The sequence below is a fragment of the Hippichthys cyanospilos genome, chromosome 6, assembly GCF_059441005.1.
Source record: "Hippichthys cyanospilos isolate Australia breed blue-spotted pipefish chromosome 6, RoL_Hcya_1.0, whole genome shotgun sequence".
Classification (NCBI taxonomy): domain Eukaryota; kingdom Metazoa; phylum Chordata; class Actinopteri; order Syngnathiformes; family Syngnathidae; genus Hippichthys; species Hippichthys cyanospilos.
Window position 1 is genome coordinate 11,284,700 of NC_142374.1, and position 27,969 is coordinate 11,312,668.

Sequence of the window (27,969 nt, forward strand, 5' to 3'; positions counted from 1 at the left end):
AATGGGTTTTTCAAAATCCGTTCACTTTGCACAAGGAAAATGTTTGCCTGAGTACTTAACTAACCCGGAACTTTAAATTAATCGAAGTACTCAAGAAAGCACAGATCGAGGGTTGGGAACAGCTTTGTACGTAGCTTGGGCATTTATCTTTGAGGAGTGACTTTTTCAAGGTCGACATTACCCCTCTTGCGTAGAGAACAGATCGCTGCAAATGTTCCTCGCTGCGAAGGCAACGGTCCCTTCAGGAGAGAAATCCTCTACTTAGATTTTTTAACCAGGTAGGACCCAGGATCTTTTTTTTCCATACACTTCTCCCAACAAAGCTGTAACTGGAGTTAAACTCATATGATTAACCGTAACCTCTTTATTGACGTTTTGTTTTGATTTCCCGCTTAGCCAAAAAGTTCACGCCATAACGTAAATACACTTTTGACTCCACTAAAGTTGACTGCCATTAATAGTTGGATAAACAAATAGCAACATTGTAAGTAACTGATCACAACAACCATTTTTGATTAACCGTTGGAAGTCCGTATAATTATTTTCGCAGTGTAATCCAATTTATGACAATCGTATTTAAGTGTTGTAGTTATGTGTGTGTGCGTATGTGTGTGTATGTGGCGGCGGTAGCAGCAGCCTGTCAGATTAAAAATGTTGGCCATCTGAGATCCCCCCCCCACACACACACACACACACGCACGCACACACACACACACACACACACACACACACACACACACACACACACACACACACAAAGGAGAGGCAACTGGTAGGTGGGCACTGGGCGTCGAGACACACTTGCAGACAACAGGTTTAAAAAGAATTACTTGTGGCATAATGCTTACCAAAGCCAACTGGCAATAGAAAAACACAAACACTGACTGGCCAATGCTTAACTTGTCGTTTTGTGTTTAATGACACCCGGAGTAGCTTTTACGGGAGCTGGCCTAAGATCTTATTGTGTACTGATTCTGGTACAATTAGCAACAAGACCTGTACAGTATAATCCCATAACGACCTAAATAATATTTCCCTTGGGATTACTACACTTTAAATACTTAAACATTAAAGCATTACGTGGGTAGAATAAAGTTTTCTTAACTCTTCACACTTAATTCACAGTTGTACTTTGAAATATTTGACAATAACTATGATTCATTAAGTGTTTTTCTTATGCCAAACGCTGTCTAGTTGTTTTATCGATGCACCAATTGTACAAAACTGAAAAGAAATGCCGCACATCTGGTGAGTGAGACAATCGATGACAACCTTAGCTAACTTTGTTTTGATATGCAGTTGAGCATTGGCCTAAGTATATCATGGGCCTTTTTTTTCATTGAAGGCTGGATCTTCCATGAGCTTGTATTGACAGGCAGGCCTAGTGTGCTTTGTCGTCATCTGGAGGAACATTTTATTCCAGGAGCATTCACTCTTTTACAGGATGAAACTAAACTAGTACTGCAGAAATATTAATTCTAGTCACCCATCTATTTATCTTTTTCAAGACTGCGAGAAGGCAAAATCTATAAAGGAAGATTACACATTGGATTGGTTATCATTCAGACACAGTGTGTGTGTGTGTGTGTGTGTGTGTGTGTGTGTGTGTGTGTGTGTGTGTGTGTGTCTCAAGAGTTTGTATTGATTCATAAAGGTGGAATCCAACCCTAAGATGCTGCAGAGTGCTTATTTAAATACATCACCATTCGTTCACCCCTGTAAACCTCTTCAGGCATGACATACCTATGTGTCACTAACCCCGATTTGCCCCTTTGTGAAATGAATCTTCTTCATCTATTGTTCAGGACAATCTCCCATTCTTATAAAGTCTCGTCTGGATTAAGGCAAAACTTTCATTGTTGTGTATTGGCCTTTGCTGCAACTGTACATTTAAGTTTCTTAACACTCCTGGGCATCCTCACTTCACAGTCATTGTGAGCGATTCGAAAACATGTTGCACTTGAAAAAAATAAGGGGAGCCTGACTATTTAATAGTTTGCCTCAGGATGAGTGAAGACATGGGGTTTGTTTTGACAGGAGCTGCAATAAACTAAGAGGGAGCTTTCTTTTCCAGAGGGGAGTCTTGGTATGTGAACTATCCCAAAGATCGCGCACAGGGCGGGGTCCATTCATTGCTCTGAACACAAGCAGGCACAAGTTTGAACTCCTCTGTGTCATCATGACCTCATGAGCACGTAGAAGGATTTGGATTGGCCTATGTATGTGCTGAGAGTGAATGATAAAGGGGGGAGGAGAGTCAGTGGGAACAACTGTTTCTTCTGTCCCCTCAGGGAGTGCTGTCTGAAGGTTGAGGAGGAAGTGTGTATCGTTAGTGTGACTAAGTCCACACAGTGTATGCGCCAACAGTTGTGAGCTTGATAACTTTTGTGCAGTTCACCATAAATGCATGATGAAAGAGGAACATACTACTGGTCTGTACTGGAAAAGATAGTTTCATTGAGCTCTATGAGTCATTTGAGAAGTAACGGGATTTTTCTTTAAGAGAAACTAGCTGAACATGGCTGCTTTTAGTTAAACATTTGACCATGATTTTTTTTTCTTCTGTGCAAGGTTCCAAGTTCATTGCCATGATGAATACGGCATCTTGTTGTGTGATCACATACTTTACAGACACTACTCCATATACATTTTATTAATATGACAAAATCAAGATTGTCTTCCATGTGCAGGTGTATCTCCCCACATTTGATTTCATTGGCCTTTTTGGTAACAGCGCGGTGGAGTCCAGAGGAGCCAAAATGCCGCAGCAAAAAGATATTGTGAAGATAGCCATTCAGATGCCAGGGGCCTACCCTCAGCTTATACGACTTGATCAGGTAATACACATGCTTTTAAGACACAAGCACTGTTTTTTCAATGATAAACAGTTGAGTGTTACATTTAATGTTCAACTGATTGTGTCTTCTGTAGGGATTGATTATTAGTGCTAGGTATCGATTCAGATTTTTAAAAAATGTTTTGAGTCACAGGGGGCCCAATTCAATTCACATTGATTTTCAGTGCAGTTCAAGATTTCATGTGGTAGCAATGTTACTTCATAGAGAAGACATTCTCCAAAGAACCATAGTCATTGCAAATAGTCAAAACATCTTACTCTAACCTGATGCATGAGTAAAATATGAATATTTACATGAAGAATTGAACCCAATGCTGTTAAGTCATCCCTGTACCGTTTTGAGCGTGGACTTACAAGACCAGAAATAGAAAATAACCATAATATAAATTTGAATTCAATTCCAACCACTGGGCAGACTGAACAGATAAAGTGGCAAGGTCAAACTGTAAACTCGTGACATTAAAGGATCTGTAGGACTCTTAGTGGTACTCAAAATTCAAAGCTAATGACACTTACATTCATCTAGAAAGAGGAAAAAATGTTGCCCCCTTTCCAAATGTCTGTATGTATACATTGCACTGATTGTTCTGCGACAACTTTTGAAGTTCAACATCTTCAGGGCAGATCCCACAGCTGCCATGCCCTGTGTACTATCAAATCTATCAAAATGTAAGGAACTAAATAGTATCAAAATTCAACCAATTTGTTTACATGATGCAATTTTAGCAAAATAACAATTTATTAGGGAAAGTTAGCATTGAGGCCAAGCGTTCTAACAAGCAGAGCCTTTGCTTATTGGAACATAACATAAAAGCTCGTCCGATGGAAAACATCTAGTTATGTCAGTCTATGACTCTACGCGTACACTCCAATGACATAAAAAGCAAGAAACATAGTACATGCTGAGATGAAAAAGTGAATAATTGTTTTTACATTTTACTGCATACCAAGACATTGCTTATTCTATTTCGATTCTCACCCGAAAGCCTATACCAGGGGTGTCAACCCTTTTGTGGCCGGCGGCATTGAACAACAGCATATAGGGGGCATGGGAGCTACATGGTGAGAAGCACGGTCCGCTCACAAGATGTTTAACTTCCTGGTTAGAAATGTCAGTACCATAAAATTCATTTAATAAGAAATTCAATTGCCAATGTTCCAAATGTAATTTATTTGCATATATTTAACTGTGGAAAGTGTAAAAATATCATGGTCCAGCTCCTTTTAAGTTGCATGAAATGAATTGAGATTTTCTATCATCTTTTTTCCATGTGTTCATTAAATTTATACTGTATTTTGTATAGAACACATACATGAGTTTGTGAATGAATCAATCAATAAATAAATGAACACAATGAAATGTAACCTAGTAAGAAAAAAAAATCCCCAATCCAAATTTGTGGTTGTACAACTTTTCTAGAAGTGCAGTGAAGCGCAAAGACAGTCGAACGGAATAAAACAGTGCTTAGTCTTATTCATTTTTTTAATGTTTCATGAGATCATCTTGCCTGATTAAACCTCACACTCCTAGCCTACAATATACCATATACAGTAGGACTCCGTGTTACGAACTTAATCCGTTCAGCGGCTACGCTCGTAACTCGAACTGCTCGTATGACGGGCAATCCAAACCTATGTTAATTAGTGAATGCGTGCAACGCGTGCAAAAACCTTGGGTAAAAACATCACGACTTTATACACATATTAAAAATTAGTAACATAATCAACTGTACAGTTAAATTAAATAACATAAATATACAAAGGAAAAATTACATTTACCTTTGGGGCGACGTGACTTGAGCTGGGTGGAGGCGGAGGGGAGCAGAGACCAACCCGCAGAATTTATTTATTTATTTTCTTAAACGAGAACTTTTCTCAAACTAGAACATATCACCGGCGATTTCCTTCTCTTTAATCCATAATAGAAGAAGCCTCTCCATTTTGTTGTTGACCGATGTCCATCCCCTGGCAAGGAAAGTCTTGCCCTTAGAAGATTGCCGAGCGGTTACGGCCATACTCACGAACAAGGTTAACTATGCGTGCGCCTCCCTCGTATTTTTTTTTATCTCCTGCTTCATTTCTTTTGTCATCATCCTCTTACTTCTTCCTTAACCGCCACTAGCAATTTTAGAAGCCATGTCTAACAGATAAAGTTTGCAAAGACTTCACAACACACCGACCAGCTGTGCCATCAAGCTAGATGAAGGCGTTCGGCCAATAGCATATGGGCCTTTCTGTGATTGACGTGACACCGGCCAATAGCATATCCGCATCTCCGTGACTGAGACCGGGACCGTGACGTTAATCGACCAATAGCATATCGGCATCCCCGTGACTAACACCGTGACTGAGACAGTGACTGTGACATTGTAAGAGCAATAGCTTGTCGGCGTTACCGTGACATGCGAGAACAATTGATTTAATTGTTGCAGCAAAGCGAAAAAAATTGTACGGACACATTGACCGGCATGTTGGATTGTTCGTAAGACGAAAGGTTTGTACACACTGACCGGCATGTTGGATTGTTCGTAAGACGAAAGGTTTGTGCGTAAGAGGGGGACAAAAAACGCCGCGGTCTACGTTCGTAAGTTGAAAAGTTCATAAATGAGGGAGTTCGTAAACCAGGGGCCCACTGTAGTTGACCAAGTATTAGATATGCACCATCTTGTGGTGGAATGAGATATTACCCCTAAAAGGCATTCGCAGGTTTCAATGAACTCCGTGTAATTGAGTGTCAGATTTAAAGGGATTATCACTACTTCCTTTGTACTGTTCTTTTGATAGCTTTTCATTTTAAAATCAAGCATTATTTTATTGATACACTGCTAAAGGTTCATTTACATCATATGTGTTCATTGTTTTGGGATACATGATCAGGACATATCCAGAGGGCACAGCTGTCTCTCTCCCTCCATATGTGACTGGTCGACACACGGTTGCTGCCACTAATAACAGAGCAGCCACGGGGCGTACCACACACTCTTGACAACGTTTTGACTGCTTGACCGCCGGGCTGACCACTAATAGCAGGATAGCTGAGTGTCAGACATGGTAGATGTCTGACTTGTATTTACTTTACATGCGCACAAGTCTCTAAAGGGCATAATTGGTCAGATTTCACGAAAAACAAAACTCTGCTACTCCTTTATGAACGCCATGTTCTCACTGTGACATGTATTTTCATTTTCATTATAGGATAAATGACAATGATAGTTGGTATATAGTATGTGAAGTTACTTTACAGTAGCTGACTGTGAGCCATTTTCTTGTCTGTGAGCAGAAGAAGCCTCTATCTGCTGTTATAAAGGAAGTCTGTGATGGGTAAGTCTGCCCATGAACCATTTCTTTTGATGTATTTTGTTATCATTTTGAGTAAAGTGCATTCACAAATGTACATATTCTGCATGTGTAGCTGGAATCTCCCAGGTCATGAAAACTACGCGCTTCAATATGCCGATGGAGTGCAGACGTACATCACCGAATCGGTGAGTAAATAGCTAAATTAATTTGAGTGTTTAAGGACTCTGAGTCACTCCTTAGACATTCATTAGGTTTATGTCAAGAAAATCAGCTAGTTCCTTCAAAGGAAGGTTAATGGCTACTTCACCAGTAGTGTTAAACTAAGTACTGTTTGTATCAGAAGGAGGACAGAGACAAGGGGGGGAAAAAGCTAAAAATACAATCAGCGCTTCTGCCTTTGTAACGTGTGCATTGCATACGTATACACCACACGATCCAGCACATCTTGCCCCAAGGGAGGGGATTGTTGCTCTCCTTGTTCTCTCAAAATTAGTAGTAGGAACGCTCTATAAACTAGTATGACGATACAAAACCCATGAAACACATTTGAGATTATCTCAACAAAGATAAAGAGCCAAGTTCTCCCGGTTAAATGGAGAGAAAAAAAACACATGCACATTCCAAAACCCCAAAGTTTGTGGAATGCTATTCCTGTGGTGTCATTTTTGTTAAAGTGTAGAGTATTTTTATCCATATGGTCTTAACAGTTTTGCGCTCCTTCACTAGTATGCATCAGAACAGTGACAAAATTCCTGGCCTACAGAAGCTGTGCAAGGGCTTTTATGTTAAAGTCATGTATGGTCACCTCACAGTCTAAGTGTGCTGTAGAGTTTCCCAAAGTGTTCGCTTGTGTGTGTTTTGTAGAACCGTCTGGACATTAAGAACGGCTGCATTCTGCGTCTAACCAAGGCCCCGGTGAGTCTGCATCCACCAGCCTCTAAGTCACGCTCCTCTTTCAGGTCCCACATTCTTTGGCTCACTGTCCGCAACCTCTCTTTTACTACGCCACGCATTGCAGAAGCACTCCTAAAATCCTGGGAGCATGTTGAAAGAATTTATTTTGTTTTTTTTTTTTTTCTCAACCCCCTTTTCCGGTAATTTAGGGTCGCTGTGCGGAGGACCTGTTTAAGGGCATCCAAAGCATGGACTTGGGAGTGCGCTGCGATTCTTTGAAGCAACTTGCAAGTGTTTCCACGGACGTGACATTCGCACAGGAGTTTATCAGCCGAGATGGACACCTCTTACTGGTCAAGATAGTGGAAGACTCCAGCGAGTTAGTTCTCTCTTTTGTGTACTCGTCTGATTTCCCATACTAGACTGCGATCATACTGCTTTAATGCTTATTAAGAATATTATATATTTGGCATTCTAGTTTTTCTTGGTTAGCACATCTTTCAGTTCGAATGTTCTGTTTGTTCTATTCCTAGGCTCTCCAAGATTCAAATCCGAATTTCAAAGCTCTGAGGCAGGCATGCTAAGCTATTAGTCCACCGCCATGCTGCCTTGTCCTTAAATTGATTAACTCATTCAATCTCTAAAAAATTTATCCACCCCCCACTTTTTTTTTTTTGTATTTTTTTTTTAATGAGTTCAGACATTCAATCCCAGGTACTATAGTAATCTATGAGTATTTAATTGCCTTAAGGAATTGATTATTTTAGTATTGTCACCAACTACATAATTATTTTGTACTACGGTAAATTACTTAAAGTAATTAATTACTTGTGCTTAATTACCTAAATTAACATAGTACCATAATACTTAACTATCTTAAGTAATCAATTACACTTAGTACTTAATTCTTTTAGACCGTTCTCTAGCCAAACACTTGGGAAAAAAACTAAAAACATATGAATAAGTCTCAAAAATTAAAAAGAGGAACAAATTTAGGGGGGATTGAATGAGTTAGTTGTTGTCCAAAACAGTGGTTCTCGAATGAGGTAGTATTCAATTTTATTCCCAAATATTAAAAAAAAAAATACAAATATATTTTCAAATTCAGGCCGAATTATTCATGGAGCAACTTATTCCTAAATTGTATTCTAGTGACACCCTTCCAAAGCATTGTATACCTTGATTTGTTAAATTCTATTTCGCCCCTCCAGACCACGTCATAGGTCATAGGTGGTGCTTCAAGCACGGAATAAGCCTTTGTACAAGAACAGGATGAGAATGCATACCATCTTACGCAATCTATCTACCACTACAAATATAGTTCCAAAGTTGAGTTAATCAGACAGGAAATAGCAAAGCACTGTTTTAGGTCTTTTCTTTTTTTTCTTATATGCAGGAGTGCTCTGATCATGACTCACACACTGACAGCTTTCATGGAACTTATGGATCACGGTATAGTGTCTTGGGAAAACCTCTCGTCAATCTTCATCGAGAAGGTGCCACCATTCTATTTTGTGCAGTTTGTTGTTGCAATTTATGTTAACCGTATTCTCTCTTTATTCAGATTGCCTGCTTTGTCAACGCCAAGGACGGCGATGCATCGATACAGCAGGTGTGTTTAGACATCCTGGAGAGCATGGTCCTCAGCAGCCACAGCCTCTTCCTGCAGGTCAAACAAGTGGTGACCATGGAGAGGCTCATCGCTCACCTCCAGATGTGAGTAACCTCACTCTTCACTACCATTAATGTCCAAACATTTTTGTCCACTCGCTATTGCTCATTCTGGTTATAAATGTGGACCGCCGCTTTGTGTTTCTACTACCAGGACTAATCAGCAGATTCAGACCAAAGCTATGGCTCTACTTATAGCTCTGCTGCAGACAGCTGGGGATGCCGACAGACAGGTGCTCATTTTGGTTCTCCTTCTCAAGATTGTCATTGATGCGTGCTGTACATTCACCAGTCAGACAGCTATTGTGCCCCTAAGTCACTATGTCACTGGCACTGTATTTAGCAGGCAGCAGATCTTATTGTGGCGAGTCAGCTTACACTTCCTCCACAGGCGATTCATTCAATGCTTCTCTGTGGATGCTGTTGCTTTCATTGTGTACTCACAGTTTCGTCATTCAACTGCCTGTCTCCTATTTTCTCTCTCTTGCTTTGTTACAAACATTCACACTTCCCCTCACAAATCCACCCTTCATAGTGCAGCAATGGACGATTTTATCACAGAGGTCAATTTGATGGTGTCCAGCAATTGTTTGCTATGTTACGATCTCACTACTGCCACCCAGTGTTAAAAGCCCGATCTTACAATAACGGAAGAAAAATCGTTTTGTACTCTTTCTCCAGGAAATGTTTGCCTACCTGAATAAAAAGAATCTCCGTCAGTACATTTACAAGGTAAGTGTTGATATTGTATATATTTATCAAAATCACACTGAAAAAGAAAAAAATACAATGGAGTTTGATAGTGAATTTGTAATTTCAAGATTCAAAGTATTTATCGTCATGTGCACAGTGTAGAAACATGTTTCTCCTTACAACGAAATTCTTACATTGCTGTCCACACGAATGTCGTAATAAAGGAATAAGTACCAAGTTAACACAAAAAACAAGGTATAAACAGCACATATGAGGCAGAGCACAAGTATGAACAAGTAAGTGGGTAGGTTATGAACAGATACCTACAATAATGTACAGGTCTCCATGGTAGGTGAAATAATATGGCGTTATATTTGTGCCACAATTACGCACGCGATCTCATTGGATACAAAGCTGTCAATCAATGTGCTTTTACAAGCTCTGATTGGCTGGTTTTGTGGCACAAACGTAACGCGTGAACAGAACTGAGCGAGCGCAGAGGACGACTCGAGCGAGCGAGAGCTCGATGTTGAGCAAACGCGATGTTGAGCGAGGGAGGGAGGAGTATCGCGAGCGAGAGCGAGATGTTGAGCGGGAGAATGCTATTGCGAGCGAGCAAAAAGGAATTTTGAGCGAGCAATTTCTTTTTCTGTGTTCAAACTCCATCGGCGCGCGCTCAAACTCTTATCATTACGCGCTCAATAGTTTTTTTCTTGCTCTCAAAATCTGTTTTCGCTCGCTCAGTTTGATTTTCTCCGCTCAATTTTTTTTTCCGCGCGTGCGTAATTGTGGCACAAATATAACGCCATAAAATAAGTGCATGTGTGCATGATAGGTTTGGCAAAATTTTAAGTTGGCTGTCCCACCCGTCACAACTATTCTCCAAACCAGACAGAAACATTTGTAAGAATTTGATGTTGATGTTCATATTTCTTTATATCGTTTTAACGTTTACAGGTATTTTTAATATCAGTTTTGACATTCAGCATTTTTACTTCACAGATGGCATGCACTAGTTTGCACAACAGCGCACGCATACATTGTCAGACGTCACAAGCAAGCATGCTCAGTTGTCTCCATACATACAGTATTGTTTTTCATTTGGTTTATTTTGTATTCATGGCCTGCAAGTAACTATAGTATGGAAATCATGATATTTATGACTTTGCTGTTGTGCAAAGGTTGGTGATTCAACATACAAATTTAGTTACATAACAGTCGTAAGAACTGTAACCCTGTTCAACTGTAAGAATAACTGCTACTTACAAACGGAAGGTCTACTGCTCATTTTTGTACAGTCAACTTTCTGCTTATCTCATCTTCACTTCTCTTTAAAACTAACTTTAAATACCTCCAATAATCGTACTTTAAATATATAATCAGATGAATTCTTGTTTACATTATGAAAAAAAATGTGATGGTGAAAGTTACTTGTTGTTACAGAATATCATCCATGGTACAGTCCAGGATAAGATGGCCCACTACCTCTATGTTCTTCAGTCTGTGACTTTGAATCATCTTGAGCCGCGAATGAAGACACCGCTGGACTGTTACAGCCAGGTGAGTCTATCTACAGATAAGTATTAGGACTATGACACAAATTTTATATTTTGGATTTGTCACGTGACCGAAGTGGAGACTTTGTGTTGTGACTGACATAGTTAAGAGTTATTAAATAGTATGATATTGATTATTTTAAAGTCTGCCTCCACACAGCACATGATTAACAATGAACTCAATCTTCTATCGTTACAAAACATCACTCATGTCTGATATACTGTAAAACCGGGGTTCACATTGAGATGATCGCTATCAATAGGTGGCCTGCCAAGCTATTGTTGTTGGCCGGCATGACATTGCAGTACATGGGGAAAATTGAGGAAAACGAAACAAAAAATAAAACTGAGAGCACAGCGTTGTTTACGTCAACCACTGCTCATGCTGGGTGGTAAAGATGATCAAGTAGTGGATAGCTGTCACGAGCAGGAGGAACTTCCGAATAAAAGTATACCAAGGGCCATTATTCCATACCTTACTTGATATCCTCCAATTTATTTAGCAGAATTGGCTGGCTTTTTCACAACGTTCAGCTGTTTGATGAAAATACAGTGGCTTGACAGGCTAAGCATTCTCCATATGTCACATTGCACTTCTGGGTCAACAAGCTAAAAAAAAAAAGTTCCCTTAATTAGTTCCCGGTAAATGTGTCCATCCTGTCTGGGTCATTTTACTCTTCCCTGTCTGAAAGTAAAAGCGATAAGTACTGCAAGCCTAAGTAAGCTGAGCGAATAAGACACTAGCTCTCATTGCAGTTGGACGAATCTGAACACGTGATGCGATACATGCGATATAGCCTAGATGTGTATTTTCATTCATGGTGTTTACTAAACTGTGACATCTTTAGACACAGTTTGGTAATATCACTGCAAGAGAAGCGATATTAATTTATTTTATTTTGGTGCTGAGCTGAATTTGCTGCACTGGTTATAGGGTTACTGGTTATCAACAATAGCTCCTTTCAAAGATTCGGGAGTATACCATGTACCCCAAATACCATACAGGTGGGCTGCTGGAAAAGCAGATCTCAGGGCAAAAAAAAGTATAAAACGCCTGCTGTAAAATAATATTTAGTTTTTTAGTGTACATTCTGCAGAAAAGTAATTATTGTCGCATAATTGGGGATTGAACACTTTACATGATGTGTTTGCAGTTACAGCGAAGACCACTGTGTAGTAAATGTGATTTTTTTACTTAGGAGCAGAGAGAAATCCTTCACCGTCTGCGGCAGGCAGCCTTCGAAACGGAGAGTGAGAACAGTCTGAGTCACGAGAGACGACGTTCTCTCTGCGCAAAAGAGTTCAAGAAGTTGGGCTTTTCTGTAAGTTTCAGCTCCAAAATATGTAAATGGTCTTCTCCTAGTCAGTCTCATATTTGCTTTTGTTGCATCTCCAGAATAATAGTAATCCTGGTCAGGACCTGGTGAGAACACCTCCTGGTCTTTTAGCTTTGGACACCATGCTTTATTTTGCCGCTCGCAATCCGGATGCTTACAGCAGGGTGAGTATGATTTTATTTCTAATCACTAAAGATTTCCGTGTGCTTAAAAAAAGCAGAGTGCCTCACTCAAGGGCACCCTGACAGCAGCCAAGTTGAGACATTCCTATTTTAGGTGAAAGAGAAACTTCTACTCATTTTCACTTCAGCTATGCCAAAATATATCTCCATACTGTGTATGTTATTTTATATCATGATGACAGATGTTTTCAATTGTGACTTGACAACATACATCCTTATGTCAGTTTGTCCTGGAGAACAGCAGCAGGGAGGACAAGCACGAGTGTCCCTTTGCTCGGAGCAGCATCCAACTCACACTCATCTTGTGTGAAATCCTTCGTATAGGGGAAGCCCGTGAGTCTGCCGGCAGTTCTACAAATCGTTAGCTGGGCGGGAATGAGAGCAGTGACTGATGGTCGACAAACCTTGTGTCTTCTTTCTTTCAGCTTCGGAGACTGGGTCAGACTACTACCCCATCTTTTTCAGTCAGGACCGGCTGCTTGAAGAGCTTTTCTGTGTGTGCATCCAGCTGCTCAACAAGACTTGGAAGGAGATGAGAGCTACACAAGAGGACTTTGGCAAGGTGCTTTTGATAGCTGAGCTTAGACATTAAAGGGGATGCTATGCCATTTTCAGCCAGGAAATGTTTGGCCAAATGTTTGGCCATGTTTTGGCCATATTTACCCTGAAAACTAAATATTTTCTATGTACATCTAATACCTTTAAAAACACATTTTTACCTTGACTGAAAATGACATCACATGCTTAAGAGCCAGGTAGCAACCAATCACGACTCAGTTCTTTTCTGGGATCGGTCAAACGAAAGAATCACATGGACACTGTGCCTACTAGTATGACAGATTTTAAACCGCTGCTTAAATGAGGAGACAGCAGCATTGTTTCTCTGCTTTGGGAAATCGGGTCATGCTTACAAAAATGAAACTGAAATAGTTCAAGACCTCTTTATACGTTGCACTTAGGACCTTAATACATATGCGCAGCCTTGTTTATATGCTTGCCTTCAAGGAAGGACGACTCAGTGAACTTACAAGGCATTGTCATGTTTGTACAATGGTGGAGGTTGGAGCCAAGTTTGAAGCAGCAGGGACTTGTCTACAAGATATAATGACAATCTGTCTGATCGAATCATCCTCAGAGGCAAAGCGGCTTTGCTTTTGTCCTCATCTGCCTTTCCACATCACCCGCAGCCGCCCTGTTCCCACCAAGTGCTCCCCGGACGCCCGTAAAACTCAGTGACCCTTTCACCTTTTTAGGAGCGAGCCACAAGGCCTTTTGTTTTTACTCTCAGCTCCCAACCCAGGGGGCTTCGGGGCAAGCACAAAAGGGCATTAGGTGGACAAAGGGAAGCGTGGTGGGCGGCGGCAACAGAGGGAGAAGGAAATAAGGAAAACAAAGTTCTCTGAGCATCAGCAGTAATTACACAACAACAGAGGGAATGTTAAAACCTCTGGAAACATTATCTGAGAGGGCAGGACGTAAATTAGATAGAAACGTCATGGGAGAATGATATCACAAATTTGAACGTTAGATTCCATTATTTAGTTAATAAAATGCTATATGCGTGCTTATGGTCCTGAAACTGGTTTTACTACAGCATAGTATACTCAATCAAAGGATCCAAAATTATATGTACAATATCCGGCCGTGACACGGAGCAGAATGAGCAACATTAGTGTATGTGATACCTGCACAACAACTATTCGATGTGAAAATGCAAACTGCTCACTGTACATGAATAAAATCATATATTCATGAGTGAACGTGAACGGGAATAGTCAGCAATATCGTATGTAGCAAAAGACGCCTACGGTGCAATGCAAATTCATACTCATCTCCATGTACAGTAGCTAAACACCAACTATACGTATAGTATGTATAGGTGCATGCGTGTGTGTGTATAGAAATATGTATATATGTTTATACATACACACACATTATGGCTGCCAAAAGTTGAAGAGAGTATGTGTAATTTATCGCATGTGCCTGTGGGAGCTTTAGGAGCATTACAGTAAATGCAGCAATAAACACTCCTCCTACTGTCCATAGCTATAACAGATATGGCTACCTCCGTAGGAGTGCCACCCCCCATATAATATCATTTAATGATAACTAGACCTATGATTTTATTTAAAAGATACTGTTAGTCGTTAAGAAAGCACTTATTTGCAAATTTTTGAAATGTATAATTTAATGTATTCATTTTTAATGAAACAGTCTCAATCTTACGCAGTGTCACGTTAAAGCATTAAACATTGGAGATCAAATTTGCTTAAAACTGCTTATGTCTAAACAATACTGTAGTAATGTTGAGCATTCAGTCGAGCCACATCTGTACATGATTTCTATGCCATAGCGAAAAGTAGCAAAAAAAGGCGATCATTGAATGAAATTCAAAAACCTTTTAGACTGAAATTTCTATCCTCGCTGCTGTAAACTTTATTGCACACGTGTCTGGACATTGGCGCCTATGTTGACGGCGTTTTACGGAAAGCGAGACAGCTGCCATCTCTCGCTGCCGGTCATGGCTCTGATTGGCTGACGGGTTGGCCGCTTGTGATGGGTTGGAGGCATGTGTGTGTATCAGGGTGTGTGTTGACAAAATAGCCAAACAAGCAGACCTGCACCTCTGCTGCTGTCATGCAGGCGGCCTCTCTCGACACACAGTTGGAATATTTGCTAAACTGTTTTGTACTGTAAAGAGTAAAAATGGAGGTAAGATGAATCTGTATGTTGGTTTATAATCTTAATTGATACCATCTGTTTCACGAGTTTAAAACGACTCTTCGTTAAAAGTGACGTGGTGGGCCGTCAGGAATATGATAATGGAGTTGGTTTTGTCGTTTGTGTACAGTCGACTGTTGTTGGATGGGCAAACTGTAATCCAGTCGAAGGCCTCTGCTTTGTATGCACGATGTAAATAAATGTAAATTTCGGTCCAATTGCGTGTGAAGAGGAATGATGTAGGTCAGCTAAGTGTAGCACCACAAAGTTCATCTATATTCAATAACTGTCTGTTTCGAACTTCAGCCTTCACACATACATATTAAATACAAGTAGGCATGCATTCACCTGCGCACTCCATGTCTTATTGGTGTGGCATCAATTAGCAACCATTTGGATAGATGCAGACCAGGAAAAACTACCTTACTTCATTGTTCAGTTGTCTAATGTGCTCAGTGTTATTCTTTTTGTTTCCTACAGGATAAAAATAAGATCAGTCAAGACAACAAAAAGTCATATTCACAATTAAAATGAAATAAAAACTAGTACCTTTTACAATGCTGATGGGCTCAGAACAAAACTGCTCAGATTCTTTTGTTGTGAATCTTTTCATTTCAAAGGTATTTCATAACGACACAAAGTCAGGGCTGTTTACATTGTAAACTGGTTGCTGCAGGAATCAGTGAACTGACTTTAAAAGGCACATTGGAGGTTAATGGCTGATATGAGAAATTTGATTTAGAATTGAATCTCTGTTCTATATTAAATATGATGTAGTTGTTGAATTGTCCAGGACATGCCGTCACACATATTAGTGTTTCATAATTTTTAGGTTAAATGTGTCTGTTGCAGTGTTGAACATTATGTTGGTGCTGCTGAATTAAAAATATATTTTAGGAATCATTGATCAATGTAATTATGCGTGGCCAATGACTGTGAAGTAGGTTAATAAAAGGCGCCACGCTTCATTGATTGACAGATGTTTGGGGAAATTGCTGTTGGGGGAAGTCAACCAACTGGCTGTTAGCTTGTGACCTTACAGCATAGCAAAAGTATCATCCTGTATATACTGCATGTCTTTATTATTAATTAATTTATTTATTTATATATCATACTGTTGACACGTTTTAAACAAAACCTTGCATTTAGAATAAAAGCTTCCTTTTTCAACTATACCCATTTACTGTGTAGAAGAAATAATGAGCCAGTTGTTGCGTAATAACCATGTTGGATGTGGTACAGGTGATGCAGGTGGTGCGGGAGCAGATCACGCGCACACTGTCTACCAGGCCCACCTCGCTGGAGCTCTTCAAGAACAAAGTCAACGCTCTCAACTACAGCGAGATCCTCAAACTGCGGCAGACGGAGCGACTGCACCAAGAAGAGAAACTGGCGCCGCCCGTACTGTGAGTTGAAGGAACAGCATGACCATGATGCTGAAAGTGCCCAAAAGGCAAAGTGGGAGGGGTATCAAGCATTTACGGAAGCGTATTTGTGCGTGCGTGTGTCTGGGCAGTGAATTGAAAGAGCGTCTGAAGCCTGAGCTGCTTGAGTTGATTCGCCAGCAAAGACTCAACAGGCTTTGTCAGGGGACCATGTTCAAAAAGATTAGCAGTCGACGCAGACAAGGTGAGTGACGGACTCAAGAGAGAAGATGTTTGAATGTTCACGGTGTTGGCCGTTGCCCCCCCCCAGACAAACTGTGGTACTGCCGTCTGTCGCCCAATCACAAAATGCTGCACTACGGCGACGTGGAGGAAGACTCGGACACGCCACCTATCGAAACGCTGCAAGAAAAGAGTGAGTGTGGTTGGCCTGTGTGGAAGGCTGGCGATGAAAAGCATATAAGGAATATACTGTACAGCCGAGTGATTTATTTATTATTGATGACCTCTGCTCGTTGTTCAGTCCCAGTCGCAGACATCAAAAATCTACTGGTCGGCAAGGAGTGCCCTCACATGAAGGAGAACAAAGGCAAACAGAACAAGGTGAGCTGTCCGCTATTTTGTACAGTGAGCGGACATAAAAAGTCTACGCGACTCTGTCCAAATAATAAAAAATAATAATGAAACGAATGACGTTCACAAACAGTTTTCGGAACAGCTCTTGACTGTGAACGATGGGACGCGGGTCTTTGTAAAGAGCCGTCCGCCCCCTTCACTTCTGGAGAGGAAGTCATCTTTATATAGTTGTACTACATTTGTAAGGGGCCCAGATACAAAAAGTCACATGGATGTGCAAAGTGAGGAGGGAGGGGAGAGGGGCAGAAATGGAGCGAAGGAGCTGGCAACTGAGTAAACAAACTCAGATTGATAGCTTTGATAGAGGTGATTGCTTTAGTCAAAAGTATTTCAGTGTAGTGATCTGCATGTTTATATTTGTGTTCTCAGGGGAATAAGCATTTAATTGAATGATTGTCAGGCTTTTCCATATGACGCAATGTTTGGCAAATTCCCGACATGCTAATGTTCTTACCACTTACAATATTTTAGAAGACAAACATAAAAAATATATTAATGAATGGCTCCCCAATCGAGACCGCGACGTGCAGAAAACGTCAATTAGACATCATTTTATACTTTCTACTATCAATGTAACACATTCATACCACTAAGAAACGAACTGGCTTCCTTTTCATTCCTAGTCATTTCCGGCTTGCTTGTTTAGAAGAGAGGAGCCCTTAGCAAGGTTTACACAGCACATGTTTTAGGAACTTATTTTTTTAGTACTTTTGATTCCAAAACACTGGGTTACTTGCACTTAGAGCATGCGGGGAACACAACCCAATGATCCATCTAAACGTGTTTACGTGACCACATATTCGGATCGAAAAGGGGTAACTCACAGCTCCTCGAACAAGAGATTACTCAAGTCAGTTCGCCTGTTTACATTGCATTAAATATTGCAGAGTATCGACAGATTTAAGAGGGTTATTTACTGCATGTACTGTATATACTGTACACCCAGTGATGCTTTCTCAATGCACAAGAAAAGCAAATTGATTAAATAACTAAGGGTATCTTCAATATTTGACAAGTCAATCATAACACTTTTTGTGACATTTCATTGTGAACGGTATACAGTGGTACCTCGGTACTCGACCATAATCCGTTCTGAGGTGGTGGTCGAGCACCGATTTGTTCGAACACCGAAACCAATTTTCCCATAAGAAATAATGGAAAGTATGTGTGCACAAGTAAATGTGCACAAGCAGTACATGATAAAGATAAAGATAAAGATAAATAAAGCATTATAAACCATTTTGTATCATTTACTTACGTTTTGGAGAGTGGTTGATGGCATACAGGAATGGATGTGGAGAGGATGGGAAGGAGTTACTCCTTCCATGATGACGCTAGCTAACTGCGACGCGAGGTACACCGCGTTCATATTTTGCTATAATTTCCTTCTTCGGTTCAATAGTGGTCCTCATTGTTTTCCTCTTTGCCTTCCCCCTTATCACTGTCTTTCTTTGGACCCATTATTAAGGGCTAGAGCAACACGAAAAAGTTTAAATCCGGCAAGAAATACTCGAACAAACGTCTTACTCCGCTGGCGGTCTGAGTTGAACTGGCGCTTACCCGCTGGCCGAGAAGGGCCGAGGAGCGCGTTCGGGTCGGCTCGGCTCGGCTAGTCGAGAACCGAAAATCTGTTTGAGGTCCGATGCATTACCTACTTGAATTTTTTGGTCGAGCACCGATTTGGTCGAGTATAGAGGCGGTCGAGTACCGAGGTACCACTGTACTATGAATTTTTTTTCTGTATAAATTGTGTGCGCTCGTTCAGTAGGGCTTGGGAAACAATCATGTAAGGTACATGAAGGCTCACAGCCCTGCGTGTGTTTCGTGTAGGAGGTGCTGGACCTAGCGTTTAGTATCACCTATGACATGGAGGAGTACAGCCTCAATTTCATCGCCCCCTCAAGAACTGATGTAAGCGCAGCTGATTAATGTCAAAAACAAGCATCATAAATTGTCCATTTGTAGACTGTCGGTCTGTGTGTATGTCAGTTCTGCCTTTGGACAGATGGACTAAGTGTCCTCCTGGGCCGGGAAATGAGGAGCGAATCCATGCGCAGCGAGCTGGACATCCTCCTGTCCATGGAGATTAAGCTCCGCCTCCTGGATTTGGAGAACATCCCCATCCCGGAAACTGCTCCCGTTGTCCCTAAGCCGCCAAGCAACTACAACTTCTGCTACGACTTTAGTCAAACTGAACAGTAGAGGGCATATCACAAATGTGTGCCTGTGTAGATAGTGTGTGTGGGTGTGCGTTTGATAGAAGATTGTATGTTTGTGTGGGGGAGCTCTTACTTTAAACGTTGATTGCAAATGTTCATAAGCTCCTACTGCTGCTGTGCTCATCCTTAACATCCACACAGCTTGACTGAACCTACAATTTGAAGTGCAATTTTACCTTTTCTTTTAACCTATATTTTCCAAAGTTTCATAGACTCAGTAAAATGAATGAAAGTATTTTATGTGGAAAAGTAAGTATAGTACCTTAGATTTTTTTTTATACAGTACCGAAGAACCACAAAGAAAACCCATCTATCTTTCTGAGCTTAATCTCTACAAGATATAGCTTAAATTAACCCTTTTTTGCTACAATTTATAGAACATTTGACCAAAATCACAACTTGGACAATGCTCTGCATAAATAAATAAATAGGTCAACCACTGTGTACACACCAATCCGTGTAGCAGATCATGTTTTCGAAAGACATGCGATGCACATGGCTGTAGAATACATGCTGAGCAAAATCATTTGTCACACTGCGGTTAGTAAGGCTTGATGTGCCAAAATGAGTACTTCGGTTTATAAAATTAGTACACATGCAATTTTGTACCATTGTTGTATTTATAAAAAAAATATATATAAGAACACACAACCTCAGTCTGATGCGTTGTACAGTTTTAGACCACGGTTTTGGCTAACAGCATCAACAAAAGTGATGAACTTTAGTCAGGTAATTAGAGCAGGAAGTCCCACAGAGACTGATTCATATGAACATTATAATTTTTAAAATTGATTTTATGTGAGGAAATGATGCAGGAGCAGGAATGTTGTGGCAACTTTGTCCCCTGTCGAATGCCAACATTGTGCTGACAATGACTCTGACATTACTTTTGGACTCGTTTGTATGTTTGTACCTTGTGAACTAAGAACATATTACATGTAAATATCAAAGTTACAGTTTCCGGCTGTTTTTGTTCATAGATGTGCAATATTAATGACGTTTGAATGGTGGCCGACCTGCACGCTACAAACATAAGTTAAAATGAGTTAAACAAAAAACTGCAAGAAATGCAAAGACATCCGAAAAAAGAAGCAAAATGACACGATCACAAAAAAAGGAAGTAAATTTACAAGGGCCAAACCCCCAGAGATTAAAAGAGCTGCAAACAAAAAATGCAAACACTGCATTAGGTTCTGATTTTTTTGCTGCATTTTTTTAAAGTGGCATTTATTGTTTGCAGCTGTTTTTTGTTTATTTGCCTCATTCCTATGTTTGTTCTGCTGGTTGCAGTGTGCTTGCCCTCTGTATGCCACCATACATGTGGTTCCATTGGTGACAAAAAAGCCAATAGCTCAACTGATTTCTTCCCAGCTAGGTTTATCGGGAAATGAATTTGAAATGCTATGGGATGTAGAAAATTGTATACATCTTAATACAGATTTTCTTGTTGAAACATTTTGAGACTTTAAATCAGAGTGAGAATTCAGTCCCACCAGGCAGCTTGCAGTGGATATTTTCCAAGAAGGGCAACTGTGATTGAAGGTGGTCTACAGCGGTTACCGAGATCTTGTTGCACTTTGACACATCGAGTGTTTTCAGTCGCTTGCAGTGCTGAGCCAGCAGCAGCAAAGATCTGCAAATATCCAAACGACAAATACTGTACATGTTAAAACACAATATTTTGCGCAAACCTCCTGTGGTCAAGGACAGGCCCGAGCACCGATTTACTTGTCTGTGATGTTGCCGCAAGCCGAGAGGTGGAGGTGCTGCAGCCTGTGGAGGTGCGGCGCCGCCTGCGCCACTCCACGGTCGCTGATGTGCGCACAGTGGCTCAGCTCCAGGCTGGTGAGGGCGCGGCAGCGTCGGGCCACAGCTGACAAACTGGCGTCGGTGATGTCAGGCAGCGAGGACAGAGAGAGATGTTGGAGGTCTGCGAAGCGCACCACCTGTGCGTGAACGACACAAACAATCAGTCTCGTTTTCTGTTCGAGTTTGAAGCCAAGCACTGGAGATTAAGACCTGTGTGATGCTGCTGTCGGTGAGCTTGCAGCAGGCGGACAAATTGAGCTCGCGCAGCCTGCTGAGCGCCAACAACGACGCTCCCGCCTGCCCTTTGAACTGCTCCAGGTCTTCCGGCGTCACTAGCTTGGGTCGCTCCTCAAAGGGCAAGCGCGGAGGCTTGAAGAAGCCCATGTTGCCAAAGGTGCGCGTGAACCGGGGGCCCTTGTCCTCCTGTCCAGGGGAGTGGGGACAAATGAAAGCACACCACTTTCATGGGAACATTAGGAAACTGCTGCGTAACAGTGGGTCTAATTTACATATTACCGCCCTTTTCCAAGTCCTCTACCCATGTGTTTTTAATAACAAAGACAATCATTAAAGTAAATCTGTACTACAATGAACAATATCAATTTATTATACCCAAACGTACTGGACTTATAGGTAATGTTTACGTTACAGAAAAATGAACAATTTAATAAAATCCCAATCTATCTACTTCAATTAGTTATTAAATTAAGTGTTTACTGCGATAAAGTCATAGAATTCTGTTGTGGCGTAAACATAAGTCCTAAATCAAATTACAATAATGCAGGTACAATCTGTGGCCTTATCATTTCAACTCTTCACATTTGATGAAACGAATATAATGTGAATTGTACTTCTTAAACACTTAAGTAGCTACACACTATATATAGTACCAGTCAAAAGTTTGGAATCAGCCCCTAAGCCTTTCCTTTTTATTAGGCTATTTAAATATTATTATTAGAGCTCTTCAATTATCAGCCCAGAATAATTGGCCAAATGGCCGATATTTGATGATTGTCCATCCGTCTTAATGTGCGCTAAACATTTAAAAAACATTCAGAAATCCATTCCATAACATCATGATGTTTGATATATATCATGACATTTGTTGATAAGACCATATTACCGACCTGTTACTCAAAAAGGAGCAAATCTTAATTTTTACAAGCAATGCTGCTACTTCACAACCAGATGTTGCTACTTCACACACAACCTAAAGACAGTTTTTTGTTTGTTTGTTTGTTTGTTTGTTTTAAAGGGACAAAGTTTAATATCGAGTCCCACAGGTGTCGAACTCCAGTCTTTGAGGGACGGTATCCTGCAAATTTTCTGGTTTTCCCTCCTCACTTGAATCCAATGATCAACACTGTTTTATTTATATATGATTGTGGGCCTAGTAATCGCTATTTTTATTACAGGGGGAGCGTCACTCAGATGGAGGCCATCATGTTTCTTTTTGCCACGGAAAGAAGAGGACCAAAACTTTTGCCGAAGTAATTCAAAGCACATTTTGGATGTCAATTTGTGTGCAGCTGAGCGGGTTTCTGGTTTGGTATGTCAATCGCAAATAAAAACGAGAAAAAAGGAAATAGAAGGTTTGCCAATAAAAGAAGGAGAAGGACAAGGGCGAGGATCCGCTCAAAGTAGAACAACTTTCACGACGGTTCATGATTGGGAGTAAGAATGACTAGTTATTCTACGCATTTAACACATGACACATAACAATATATGACCGACATGTGAACTTGTATTTCTGGTTGACACCTGATTTTGAGGAAATAGGTACAAAAAATAATTCAAGCTGAATATTTTATCATTTAGATTCTTGCACCACTCACTTTTTCCTCGTCCGGCTGGCACGCGTCGGTCTCCACCATCCCCAGCAGTCCCCAATCGGTCACCTCTTTACACCAGCCCAGTCGCAGAACCACCAGGCCCTGCAGGTAGGTAGCGATGGCGCGCACGGACAAATCGGTCACGTTGACGCATGAGGTCAGGTCCAGTTCACGTAGAGTGCTGCCAAGAAGCTGAGTAAGGGAGAAAACGGCCTCGTCCTGAAGCCAGACAAAGGGAGGCTTTTAAATATTGTCCGTCCTCATTCTACACTGTCTCCTCAGCGGGGCCTTTGAACGGAACTGACCCGCATGTAAGTGCAGCTACGAACGTTGAGCTTCTCCAGCTGCGTTTGCTTAGCACGGCATAGCGACAACCCTTTCACCATCTCCACCCCGCAGACATGAAGACACTCAGAAAGATCCAGACTCCGCAGGGATGGAACCGACACCAGGTCGGCCAAGCCTGCGGACCACAAGACCACCGTGAAAACATTTTTCCAGCAGTATTCGGAGATATATGTCAATATTTTATCTGTAATGAATTTGATATCATTGGACCAATGGCAGCTCAGTTTGAGAATCTCACATGACCAAACTTGGAAAACGGATGAGCTGTGATTCGGCGTTATCTTATCAGTAGACAGCGAGTGTACAAATTGTGTTTTTAACCTTATTAATTGTAATGATCAAGTTAAGTATAGAAGAAATATGACATTTTTACAGATTTGCATGAAATAACTGCACCATATTGCTTATATGGGGTTTGGTAATATGTCACAATTTCATTCCTTATAAAAAGAAAATAAATACAAATAATCAGAACACAGTTTCAACACCTTTATGTTACAATATGCATACATTTTGCTCTGCTCACATATGCCTCAAAAAAACAACAGAGATGATGCCTTTTTAAAATGGCGGCAGTTGTGTCGCACTGTCGCACTGATGGTCGCCATGCATCCTATTATCTCAACTGGGAAAACCGTAATGTCCCGTTCTCACAAAATCAGTGCAAAAGGCATGGGCTCTACTGTTAGGTTTCTGCGGCACCTGTTTACCAGGAATGCCGTGTGAAAGTTACAGGCGTATTGACAACTATATGTCTCTATTTAACATTTCCTATGGCACTAGTTACAGTCTAAAAGGGAGAGCATGCCTATGCAACCACCGGATTTTGAAGGGGTGTAATAAATAATGTAATCATAACCCATCAAACCCAAAGATTTGTTACTTTCACTATACAAACATTGAGTGTTAATATCAAACGCTGGTCTCAAGAGATACCTTTTTCAGTGATCTTCCAGTCACGTGACAAAGAGAGGTGCGTAAGGGAGCTCAGGCCTCGTGCTACCGCCACCACCGCCCTGCTGGTCAGCTCGGTGCAACCGCTGACGTCCAGTCTCCGGAGGCCTGGCTGGTGCTTCACTAGAACTTCCACCGAGTAGTCCGTCAGCTCCTTGCAACTTTGCAAACGCAGCTCCTCCAAGGCCAAACCTTCAACCTGTAACAAACGTCATATAACAGGGGCCTCAAATTACACAAGAGTGGTGGATAATGTATATTCCTGTACTTTTTTTTCAGCGATGCAACGTTTCCTAACCTGGGCAATAGTGCGAAGGGACTCTGGGGTGATGGAAGTTCTGCTGAGGTCCAAAGCAACAAGAGTGGCACTCTGATCCGTTAGCAACTTGCGCAGGTTCCTCAGTGAGAGTAAGGCCGAGGAAACCTCAACAGTTCCCACCGGGCAGCCGCAGTAGGGATCAAATTCAAAAGCGATGTGGCAGCCTGCCAACGACAGGCGGCGGAGTTGAGGCGTGCAGCCCGTCAAGCGATTGAAGGTGAGGTCGGAGAGGTAGCGCAGGTCGGATAGGTCCAATTCCTCGAGGCCGCACAGGGCTGATTTAACCTGGAATACAGCGGAAAATATGTTTTTAATATCCATCCATGCATCCATCCGTTTTCTAGAGCCGCCTATCCTCACAAGGGTCACAGGCTATCTCAGCTGGGTTCGGGTAGTAGGAGGGGGACACCCGGAATTGGTTACCAGTCAATTTCAGGGCACACAGAGACAAATAACCAATCACACTAATGGACAATTTAGTATTTCCATCTATTTGTACCAGAAAAAAAAAATTGCAACTGACACACCAGCATAGAATGGGGAAAAAAACTGCACTTCGAGTTACAAAAAAGCCACTTGTTTGTTTTTATATAAGTAACCTCTGTTAATGTATAAGATACAAAACTTGACAATAAGTACAAATTACAGTAACAAAATTCACCTGGAGGTGGCACTAGTGTGAATAAATGAAAAACATTTAAACGCAAAGCTCGCTTCTTCGCCACAGTGCAATGTTCCAATGATAAATTATAAAGGTCTGAAGTTTGCTTACCCTATGGTACTCACAAAAGTCTCTATAGAACACATAATAAAGGAAGCTCTGGTACTGCGCATAGTGAAACACGTGGGAGTATTCAAATCAAGAGTCATGTCTGAGCGACATGGTAGTGTTTTCAAGATGCAAGTACAGTTCAGTCACTGCGAATTTGTATCAGCTAAAAACGAAAATCTTGAACTTTGCTACACAGTCAATAGTGTCAATAGTGTTATCTCCATAGCTTCAACAATATTGTCAAAAAATGAACACAGGGCAGTAAGCATTCAGTCACATCAGATTGTGTGACTCTAGGGAGTCTCTAAATGTAAGTTTCGTTTACAAATAATCTACATAGTAACTTGAATTTTACCATTAAAATATTAGTTGTTCAAATAAAAAATGAAGTAGATGATAGGAAGTTGGCTACTCAAAAAGTAAATCTTGGGGCAAAATAGTTTTGGCATCCCCGGTTTAGAGGCTGAGATTCAGAACCTGCTACTCAGTATTGAGCAATAAAAACAATATACTTGACGGAAAATCACACACAGAAAATTTCTGTGAGAACGTGCGTGAGTATTGCAAGTTCGAACCTGTTGTCTGTGTTCCTTCCTGGAGAGGAACGCTCCGGACATGAAGAGGCTGTCCAGGCCTCTTAGGTCGAGCCTGCGGAGGGATGTGAGGCGAGGAAGGAGACCCAACAAGGAGGTTTCAGTGACACTGCTGCCAGGCAGTGCTAGACTGTCCAACTTGGAGCCAACACTTCGGCCCACCTGGGATTGGTGATACAGGCAAGGTGGACACATGAGGAATGGATTTGAAATCTTCTTAATTTACACTTGAATTATTCATCCACGTTGCACTGTGAATGAAAGTTTTCTAAGGATCTGTTTTTGATGCATCTTCTGCCCTGCCCATCACCACCACAAAATAAAGAAATAAAAAAAAAATCAATAAAAACTGACCTCCAGCAGCAGAGATTTGGACAAGCTGAATCCATCCAGCTGGCTGATGATCAGGCTGCAGCAAGACCTTCGTTCCAGACTCCTAACCAGCTCCAGAGATGAGGTTGAAGCCGGAAAGCAAAATACAACATTTTTCTACACACAAAATGAGAGACGGGGAAAAGTTTGATTTTCACCTGCACGGCTTTCACATGACACATTGAATATTATTGCTGATGTGAATTTTTCAGCAAGTGACATGGCACAAATGACCTGAAAACACAAGTCCTGGCAGGCATTGTACCAGCTGCGGCAGACTAGTGATGCTTCTTTTCTGTCTGAAGTCCCAAGGAAGCTCAGGATGTAGACTACTATCTAGAAAGAAAGGCAAGAACATTGTTATAACAGAACATTGATAACAATGTCAAATAATGCTGTGCAAAATGCAGCATGAATGTCTATTATGTGGAGCACTGTGAGAAAAATACTCTACAAGAATGAAATCAGAATAATAAGACTAAATGCATAGTAATAAAATTTACACTATTAAGAAAACGGAGATAAGACATCAATTTGACAAAATGAACTGCTAATCTATTGACAGAAATTTTGCCACATTACAAAAGTCAAGTCATAAAATTGGTTTAACAAAAAAGCAAAGAACGCAATATAAGTTCAAGAAAATTTTACATTTAAAAATAAATATTGTGACTTGAAAAGTGAAGAGCGTTAGAAAATTTATTGGAACAATATGTAGTACATTGCAAAAATAGACGTCAACTTAAGCAAAAATGAAGAACATATTTAAAACTGTACAAGATAGGACTTTAATTTAACAGAATGAACGATATGAACGTGGTATTTTTTTACGAAAGCTGATCGGTTTAAATACATGAAAGGGAAGTTAACTTGCGATAACAACGATGTGTTACGTTTGTGTTCATGTCGGATTTTTTTATTGGCATTTCGATTTTCCTTTCAATGTTCTTGGTCTAGTGAACGTAAAGAACTTCTGTAAACAAAACCCTCACGCGAGCTGTGTGTTTCCTAGCTTGCTCGCATGTATTTAAATGAAGTCGACCGACCTCCAGAGGCAACTCGGGTGCTTCGAGCGAATCGTCCTCGTCGCTGCTGGCCATCACGCAGTTTGCGCTCAATCAGCCGGTGTCAAGCAGACAGGACCGAAGACCTTAAACGCATCACGTTCGAAGCTAACCGAACGGCTCACGAGCTATAGCTAGGCTATAGGTATAAGCAAGCTCTTCTGTACAAGAAATGTGGCATGACCATAGTTGTAGCAATGGCAAGCTACAAAACACCACTTTAAAAATAAAAGACGAGGAAGAAGAAGCATCTGACTGTTTCGCGCTGTTACCACAGACGCCAGTTTATTTATTTCGTCGGTTCCAAGGAAGATCAGCTGAGCGCCGGTGGTGACGTCACGAGGGCGGAACACTCATAATAAAATCTCTTCTGTAATCCCCAGAAACTGTTCGTTTATTTTTGTATTGTCCATCTGTAAATTTATTATGGCAGAAATTATGTAATTTTGTTTGCA

The 27,969-nt window shown here is 41.0% G+C and overlaps 2 protein-coding genes across 4 annotated transcripts; one reads left to right on the plus strand and one right to left on the minus strand.

Annotated features, from left to right (window-relative positions):
• Positions 1-41: 41 nt before the first annotated feature.
• Positions 42-20,401, plus strand: elmo3 (engulfment and cell motility 3). Of its 2 annotated transcripts, none has more exons than XM_088417515.1 (21): positions 42-278; positions 2,691-2,837; positions 6,138-6,178; positions 6,270-6,342; positions 7,022-7,072; positions 7,261-7,430; positions 8,448-8,547; positions 8,616-8,767; positions 8,877-8,955; positions 9,404-9,454; positions 10,859-10,975; positions 12,171-12,293; positions 12,368-12,472; positions 12,715-12,823; positions 12,916-13,052; positions 16,454-16,617; positions 16,728-16,840; positions 16,907-17,011; positions 17,120-17,199; positions 19,063-19,143; positions 19,222-20,401. In XM_088417515.1, the coding sequence occupies exons 2-21, from the start codon at positions 2,760-2,762 to the stop codon at positions 19,432-19,434; spliced, it is 2,142 nt and encodes a 713-aa protein (XP_088273641.1). In that variant the 5' UTR covers positions 42-278; positions 2,691-2,759; the 3' UTR covers positions 19,435-20,401. The 2 variants fall into 2 exon arrangements, with proteins under 2 accessions (XP_088273641.1, XP_088273642.1); XM_088417516.1 differs by having other exon boundaries at positions 2,735-2,837.
• Positions 19,812-27,840, minus strand: fbxl9 (F-box and leucine rich repeat protein 9). 2 transcript variants are annotated; one of them, XM_088417517.1, is made up of 11 exons: positions 27,497-27,840; positions 26,685-26,786; positions 26,433-26,567; positions 26,061-26,240; positions 24,693-24,998; positions 24,377-24,593; positions 23,398-23,555; positions 23,096-23,311; positions 21,471-21,683; positions 21,180-21,397; positions 19,812-21,084 (listed from the first exon to the last, which is right to left on the minus strand). In XM_088417517.1, exons 1-11 carry the CDS (start codon positions 27,548-27,550, stop codon positions 20,922-20,924), a joined length of 1,962 nt encoding a protein of 653 aa, XP_088273643.1. In that variant the 5' UTR covers positions 27,551-27,840; the 3' UTR covers positions 19,812-20,921. The 2 variants fall into 2 exon arrangements, with proteins under 2 accessions (XP_088273643.1, XP_088273644.1); XM_088417518.1 differs by having other exon boundaries at positions 20,948-21,084; positions 21,172-21,397.
• Positions 27,841-27,969: the final 129 nt, after the last annotated feature.

Coding starts and splice junctions, on each gene's coding strand:
- elmo3 (XM_088417515.1), top strand. CDS start 2,760: ATGCCGCAGCAAAAAGATATTGTGAAGATAGCCATTCAGATGCCAGGG. Junction 10,976..12,170: donor CGCTGGACTGTTACAGCCAG/GTGAGTCTATCT, acceptor TTTTTTACTTAG/GAGCAGAGAGAAATCCTTCA. Junction 12,824..12,915: donor CCTTCGTATAGGGGAAGCCC/GTGAGTCTGCCG, acceptor TCTTTCTTTCAG/CTTCGGAGACTGGGTCAGAC.
- fbxl9 (XM_088417517.1), bottom strand. CDS start 27,550: ATGGCCAGCAGCGACGAGGACGATTCGCTCGAAGCACCCGAGTTGCCT. Junction 26,241..26,432: donor CCAAATCTCTGCTGCTGGAG/GTCAGTTTTTAT, acceptor CACCAATCCCAG/GTGGGCCGAAGTGTTGGCTC. Junction 21,684..23,095: donor GCCAGCCGGACGAGGAAAAA/GTGAGTGGTGCA, acceptor TCCCCTGGACAG/GAGGACAAGGGCCCCCGGTT.